The 8,268-nt window shown below is 36.3% G+C and overlaps 1 protein-coding gene across 1 annotated transcript in view; it reads left to right on the top strand.

Moving 5' to 3' along the window:
- Positions 1-8,055, top strand: part of CCDC172 (coiled-coil domain containing 172) — a 21,468-nt gene extending 13,413 nt beyond the window's left edge. Inside the window, exons 7-8 of the mRNA XM_009277902.1 lie at positions 7,086-7,173; positions 8,023-8,055. Of these exons, the coding sequence (XP_009276177.1) occupies positions 7,086-7,173; positions 8,023-8,055 (121 nt within the window). The remainder of the gene's footprint in view (positions 1-7,085; positions 7,174-8,022) is intronic.
- The last annotated feature ends 213 nt before the right edge of the window (positions 8,056-8,268 follow it).

Genomic DNA, 8,268 nt, shown 5'->3' on the forward strand with positions numbered 1-8,268 from the left:
GATATTTTTTTCACACTTCTAAAGACAGACTAAGGATAAATTGTTTTTCTGAAATCTGAATTTCTGTTCTACTTCAGAAAAGCAATAGCAGAAGGGAAATGCATGAAGTCATCTTACTTTGTAAATAGTTCAAGGCTTTGTATACTTGCCTAATTCCTAAAAATATAGTATTGCTTCTTATGCTTCATAATACAGAAAAAGAAATTCCATTACCAAAATTAGGAAGGAAAAAGTAATGCTTTCTTTCATACAAATCATACAGGAAATATGTTCATTAGAGCTGAAAAAATGTTTCGCACTAACAGCGGACTGCCCAAGGCCATGCACAGTTCTGGTGGTTTAAAAAAAGAAAATATTTGCAATTTAATTTTATGTTAAATTTTATAATCAGGAAATATCAATCTCTGGAGTAATATATGTGGTTCAAAATGAGCTTTTTAATGACAATCTCCTCATCGATTTTTTAAGCTTTTCTTTTTAATAGCAGTGCCCAGTAGAACTATTATAGTTTGTTTTTAAGCTCTTTTTAATAGCAGTGCCCAGTAGAACTATTATTATTTGAATTATGTTAAAATAAGTTTCCATTATAAATTGCAGTATGGATTTACAAAAAGTAGATCAAATCTGATTAATGATATCTTTCTTTGATAAGACAACCCATTGGTTAGTCAAAGAAAATGCAAATGCCATCCATCTAGACGTTAGCAAAGTATTCGATGTTATCCCACATGGGAAACCACTAGTTAACCTGGGGAAGACATATTAAAAATTTTAAGTGAGTAAGGGAATGACTAATAGTAACAACAGTAATAGGTCTGAAAAAAGAAATTTTGGGGCTGGAAGAAGATAACTACAGTCAGAGCTGGTCTTGCTTAATGTTTTAAATAATGACTTTGGAATAGAAAGTGTTTTAAGACAATAGTGTAAAACAATTGAAACACTCTAGACCTTGTAGAGTGAAGTAACTAAAAAAGAGGAGAAATTTAATTTCTCCTAATTAAATTTCAATTTAATTAGTTGTGCATAAACATTGCAAGTTTATGCACAACTAAGGACTTCAATAATAGGTACCTGGAAACAAGAGAGAAGAGAAGCCTGAGCATACTATGTAATCAAAAGACAACTATAAACATCAAAAGTAAATATAGCTGTGGAAAAGATAAAAGCAAGAGGTATTTCCAACAAAAACAGAAGGATATAAGAATACTGTGTACTAATCTCTCACTCTCTTTTCAAGAAAGATGCATTCAACCTGGAAGATGAGCAGAGAATGGAGAGCCCATAATGCAGAAGAAAACATTTCTGAATCTTTTCTAGCTCTGAGAAAATTATATAGTTCACATGAAGCAAAGCAGTACAGTATAGAGATACTAATTTCAGCAATGGGGTAGCCATATTAATACATCCAGATTGAGATCTAATTTTCCAACAGAAAAATCAAGATATTTGAACTAGAAGGATCACTGCCCCATGTTTATTTTCCCTGCCTTTCAATAGGAATCTTATTGACCCCTAGAAACACATTTCAGTTTTGATGTCTCTGGTGCTTGTAAATTTTTTCTTTCCTGTGTAACTTGTTCTTACAGTTCCTATGGAAAGTAGTCTGTATAACTTTGGTTTGCTGTCTGCACAAAAGCAAACCTCATCCTAAATGTGTAGTTTAATTCAGTGTGCCTTAACCTTTCCATGCTTACTCATCTAAAATGATATAGTCCTTAAAGATTTCTTGTGATATTTTATGTATTTGGCGAATATAAATTAAAAAAAAAACCCAAAACCACCACACTTTTCAAGACCTAGAACTACTTTTATAAATAGTTGCCTGATAACATTCACAAGATGCAAGCTTTAATCAATGATAATCATATATTCTACAATCAGCATTCAATCCAGAACAGTAAAAGCTGAAATTTTCTTATTTTACCTAAGTTTTTTTCTATTTATTTTAATTTACATTTAATTCCCATTGTTATGTAGCCTAGTACCCTGTTCGCTTTCAAGTTTCATCTTCTTGCTAGCATTTATTATTACTACTAGATCACTTTCTTAATTTTTATTCTGTTTCTGCTCCATCAAGCACATACTTTTATAATTTATTTGTTCAACTGAAGTGCTTGGGTTTATGTTTTGAGATACTGAATTCCATTTAGGACTCATTTTCTCCCTTCCTCAATCAATTGATAATAGTCTGAAATTTATTGACTTCTTCAGCTGTATCAATAGCATTTTCTGTTTAGCAGAGTCAGCAAAGTGTAGATACCCAGCAAAATCTTGCTCTTACTATAGAAACATACACATCAATTTAGTCCCAGTACTGAATTAAGACTGAATGACCCCAACGTGTTAGCTCTACTTCAGTTTGAGACAATAAACCGAAGTCTTCTATACTTTTCTTCAATCTCAATAAAGTCTTAAAACCTTGATAAATGTTTCTCCTGACCTTTATCATAAAATTCAGGAAAATCAACATACATACTCTCAAGTTTATATATAACATCTTAGGGAACTTTGTTTTATACCATAAATTCTATGCTCTGTATATTGGTGTCAAGCAATTACATTTTATAATACACCCCAATGTTTTCTCTTGTATTTACGGTTAAAAAATAAAATGGTGGTCATAAACAAGGCAAAGACAAGAAGGAAAATAAGAAAAAAATGTTTTACTTGTCTCAGCAAAACATAACCAAGAGACAGTCTGCTCCTTCTGCAATTCCAGCAATAACCTGATAGGGTCTTCCATCCCCACTTAAAAAAACAAAGGCTCTAAAAACACATATTCACCCTGCTTTCTGCACAAACTATTTCTTCTTAGAGACCTCTTTACATAAAATTATTCCTGGAATGCGAGTTTGGGCTACTGAAGTCTTGATCCAATAACATGAATCTGTGGATGATTTGGGGAGAAACCTGTTTGACAATAACATAGTTTTCATCATAGTTCAATTCATAATACCAGCGTATATTGATTTCATAATTATTTTTCCTATGTGCCTTCTGCATATACAGCTGAAATTCAAGAAGAGCGCGTATCAACCACAAATGCCAATGACATTTAATAGCTGTGCTCATTTCAAAGCTGCAAAATCGATCATCTTCAGTGATCTCCTCCTCCTTCATCTCTTTGTCACTTCTGGCATTCAAGAGTAATGGAAAATGAACCGCTGATAGCAGACTTCAGTCTAGGGCAAGCTAACATCCAAAAAAATGCTGATGCTGTTGTCCCACCTACTTGATTTAAGGCTAGGTTTTTGCTATCACTATTTATCTTGAATGTTTTTCAAAGGAATAGTCAAACCTGCTTTCACAAATATGGCATTTCAACTCCAGCTGTTCATTAGAGCCCATTACTTCTGATGCTGTAACTTACCAACACACCATTAATCCAGCACAATGACTTTTCTGAAAGATATATTTTATTATCATCAGAGACCAAAATGCTAAAAATAAAACAAAAACAAAGGACATGGAAGGCCAAATGCTAATGTGATTTTTCAGATTTTTTTTTTTTTTTTTTTAAGAGATTTGCTTTTATCATAGTCATAAGGAGGGTATAATTGTCATATTAATCCTTGGTCTGGCAAAAGGTACAGCTCTTTCCATTTCCGAAGGTGACAGAAAACCTGCCCTCCATCTAGACAGTATAGTTTCATGAATGATTGGTTTACACATTCAATCTGATAGTGGAAAGATGAATATGAATATCCTGCTTATCTTAAATGTAAAATGAAAAAGCTAAATCTGCTTCCAGGTTAAGGATTTTTTTTAATAGTTCCATTGTCTCACATTCCTTCTGGTAAAACTTCATCATTTATTCAGTAACTCAGGCGTCTCCAATGCATTAATTGTGTAGACTGTAACCTAACAGACAGCCCTTGTTTTGCGAGTATAATATTCCTGGCACATACTGTAATTATCTAGCTTCTAAATAAGAAAGAAGGAAGACCAGAAAGCTGAATCAATTGATTAATGTAAAAATTAAACACCACATCTGAATGAATGTCTTTTATCACCACTACCCCATGTTATGTAAGGAGTTGTGCTGTCACCACATTTAAAAGTTTTATAAAATATTTTAAATAAAATTTTAAAGTCCATATGCAAAATGTTACAGTTTCAAAGCACATCATCAATAGTAATTAATTCACAATCCCAAGACGAAGATAAGCAACTCTTACTACTTATCTTCTGGTTGTTCCATCCATAGTGTACACCTAACATGGACTGGTATCATTCTTAGCTGACAACTAGCAAACAGACTGTGCATCAATTTTACAATGTGGAAGACAACAAGAGAGCATTTTCTCTGAGATTAACAGACTGTGTCTTTTCCTGAAGTAAATTAGGCAAAGTAGGGCTTTTGTTTGTCTTAAATTAGGGTTCTAATATCACACTAACAGAGAACACAGAGAGAAAAAAATGAGGAGGCAAGGCAATGAAGTTAAGCTGATTTAATCAAGATCAGAAGCTGATCTTAGACCTTGAAATGAACTTCTCTCAATGAAAATGGTCTGTAAACTAGCACTGTACTACAGTACAGTGAATATGTCATTTCTTAAAGTGTAGTTCAAAATTTCCTTTTGTCTGAACACTTGTATGTATTATGAATGCAGGAGAAATATTCCTGAAAGAAGAGGCATTTACTGCTTTGTAATACAAACACACAGAGCTCATACTGTTTCCATACTGATGGTAAGATATTTACATTTTCCACAGGAACAGCAAAATTAACTTACAGTCCAGTCTTATGCTACTATTCTAATGCTACATGGCGACTAAGCTATTCCTCTCATATCAAGCTATACCTTTTACTTTTAATAAAGCCATTTTCTTGTGTAGAAAACAAACTCTATCTGCAGTAGGACAGCTAAAGAGGTGCATCATCGATATAATAGAGTTAAATAATTTATTCCCTATTATAGTATGTAAAAGAAAAAAAGGTTGCTACCTCCTCTATCAACTTCAGAACAAACAAGGTCCTGCTTTAATGCATCAGTTTAGGTATTTAATGAGAAGCAGAATATATCCTTTTCCTCCTTTTTTTCAGTCTGTCTGTATGTCCCAGAATACTCGCATTGTTTCCTGAAACTGTATTAAGGGTGAGCAACTTCAGCTTTCTCATTACACTTTTCTTATGACAGCCATGGAAAGACTCAGTATAATCTCATCACCTTTTATTCATCAGACTACTAAAAGCTCTGGTATAGATTTCTCTTGGCCTACCAAGTATTAATTTAAACCACTACAGTCACTTATGTGCAAAGTTTAGGTGTCTTCTTTTAGCAGGACAAAATGCTCTTTTGAATATAAAAATTGCTATATTAAAATTAGTCCTTATTGTAGAAAAGTTGGAGAATTCCTGGCTGAGGAATTGCGAAACAGTCAGTAAGCACTGAAGAATAATAGGAGCAGTGGGGAGAGAAGAGCAGCAATAGCAAAGAAGTCCATGGAGGGGTATGGAGCAATGATTGCACAGGAATGGCTGCACAGGGTCAGGCAGAGAACCCACCTAATCCAATATTCTGTCTCCACCAGCAGCTACGAGTAGATATCCAGGGAAAGTAAGAACAGTAACATATGGTACTTCCTAAGTATCAACATTCAAATTCGCATGTTTAAATAAGGAAAATGATGACTAATGAGGCCATAATTCTTTCACAGTTTATGAAAACAACATGGTCCAGAAATTTGTCTTAAAAAAGTACTTAGTCAAGATATACTTTGTAAAAACCCAAAATGTCATTTTCTGAAGTTCCTCACATTGCCATCACAACTGCCAGTGCTGAATGAAATCCAACAATATTGCGGGAGATGGATGGCCAATTACAAAACTAGCAAACTTAAATCCTGATCATGCAAATAGATCAACGAGGAGTTTCTCACATAAGCTTGTATTGGGTTTGTGTGGCAACGTCTTGGTAGCAGGGGGGCTACAGGGACGGCTTCTGTGAGAAGCTGCTAGAAGCTTCCCCCATGTCCAATAGAGCCAATGCCAGCCAGCTCCAAGATGGACCTGCCACTGGCCAAGGCCAAGTCCATCAGCCATGGTGGCAGCGCCTCTGTGATAACATATTTGAGAAGATGGGGGGAAAGAGCCTGTGCAACTGCAGCCAGAGAGAGGATTGAGAATATGTGAGAGAAACAACTCTGCAGACACCAAGGTCAGTGAAGAAGGAGACGGGGAGGAGGTGCTCCAGGCGCCGGAGCAGAGATTCCCCTGCAGCCCGTGGTGAAGACCATGGTAAGGCAGGCTGACCCCCTGCAGCCCATGGAGGTCCACGGTGGAGCAGATATCCACCTGCAGCCCGTGGAGGACCCCACGTCAGAGCAGGTAGATGCCCAAAGGAGGCTGTGACCCATGGAGAGCTCACACTGGAGCAGGCTCCTGGCAGGACCTGGGACCCCATGGAGAGAGAAGCCCATGCTGGAGCAGGTTTGCTGGCAGGACTTGTGACCCCGCGGGGGACCCACGGTGGAGCAGTCTGTTCCTGAAGGACTGCACCCTGTGGGAAGGACTCACATTGGAGAAATTCATGGAGGACTGTCTCCCATGGGAGGGACCCCACGCTGGAGCAGGGGAAGAGTGTGAGGAGTCCTCCCCCTGAGGAGGAAGGAGAGGCAGAGACAACATGTGATGAACTGACAACAACTCCCATTCCCCATCTCCCCACACCACTGGGGGCAGGGAATAGGTAGAGAAAATCAGGAGTGAAATTAAGCCCAGGAAGAAGGGAGGGGTGGGGGGAGGGTGTTTTAAGATTTGGTTTTTTATTTCTCATTACCCTACTCTGATTTGATTGGTAATAAATTAAATTAATTTCCCCAAGTCGAGTCTGTTTTGCCCATGACGGTAATTGGTGAGTGATCTCTCCCTGTCCTTATCTCGACCCACGAGCCTTCGTTATATTTTCTCTCCCTGGTCCAGCTCAGGTGGCGGACTGATAGAGTGACTTTGGTGAGCACCTGGCATCCAGTCAGGGTCAACCCACCACAAAGTCAAATTGACAATTGGGACCAAAGCTGAAAAAAATAGTTACCCAAGCAACAGTTCTCTGATCCAAAAATTTATTTGGTTTTGGACACAGGCTTAAGAAAGAATTGGAAAATTGCAGAGATGATGATTGGGAAAATATCTGTGAGACTCTTCGAACAGAAATTGAAATTCTGCAAATGGTATGCCATTTTCATTATGTGTTTTAAGTGTTTGACAATTTTAGTTTTAGAGGTGTAAGATGATTAGCAGTGGTTTTAGATAAGCAGGTTTTTATACTATGTACACAGCCAAACATCCTTGCGTTGCAGGTGCACTCCAATTGTCATTTGTTTTAGCCTATTATTTCCAAATGTCCAGGAATATAATTTCTTACAGAAAAGGGAAGCACAGAAAAGAATTTAAAGATAACTTTTTAGCACAAGAAAGACCTATTTGGGGGACTAGTACTGATCAGTAGTTTCTTGAAAGCTGCAAAAGATTATGCATTTAGGAGCTAAATTAATCTTTACCTCCAGCTGTCCGTTAAATGGAAGATGGGAATATGGAGAAATAGGATGATAATAGCATCCTTTTATGTAATATTTTATTTTGTCCACTCACAAATTCCTTACAAAAACTTATTAAAGTGTGTGTTTTCTCTAAATGTCAATCCTAACTTCAGATTTCTTGATTGTCAGTCTGTGTAACAATACAAAGAGAAAAAATATTTTGAAGTTCCATTTTTGGAAATAAAGTAGTTTTAAAGGTTCATTTCAGAGCCCCTGATTGAGCTGTATGAAGATGCAGCTGCCACTAGCATCAATAGCAGAATAAGAGTCATCGGAAATTTGTATTGCTCACTTTTATGATCAGTTTCAAGTTTCTGTTGGAGGAATGTAATTTACTTGTACTTTACCCATTAATTTTATCATGCTTGTAAAACTTCAGAAACAAAAAAAAACAAATCAACATTTAAAATCTTCTCTGTAAAGAACACACTGAGCTCATTAGATTTCATTTTCTATAATTCAATTTTTTCTCTTTTCCAGAATCTGTCACAAAAAAAGTCTTCAGACAGATGAATAATATGTGGCATATGATGTAGAGTGTCACAGAAGCTAGTCTTTGAGTATTTAAAAACCATTTTACTCAGGCTCTATGAGGTTTGCTTCTATTTTTTTGTCTGATTAAACCACAGTTTGTATCTACCTTTACTTTTCATTAAAATAAAATCTTATTCATTTAAAAGTGGTGGGGTTTTTGTGTTTTGTCCTCAAGTTCAACAGCTATCCATC

Source organism: Aptenodytes forsteri, unplaced genomic scaffold (genome assembly GCF_000699145.1).
Source record: "Aptenodytes forsteri isolate BGI_AS27 unplaced genomic scaffold, ASM69914v1 Scaffold15, whole genome shotgun sequence".
Classification (NCBI taxonomy): domain Eukaryota; kingdom Metazoa; phylum Chordata; class Aves; order Sphenisciformes; family Spheniscidae; genus Aptenodytes; species Aptenodytes forsteri.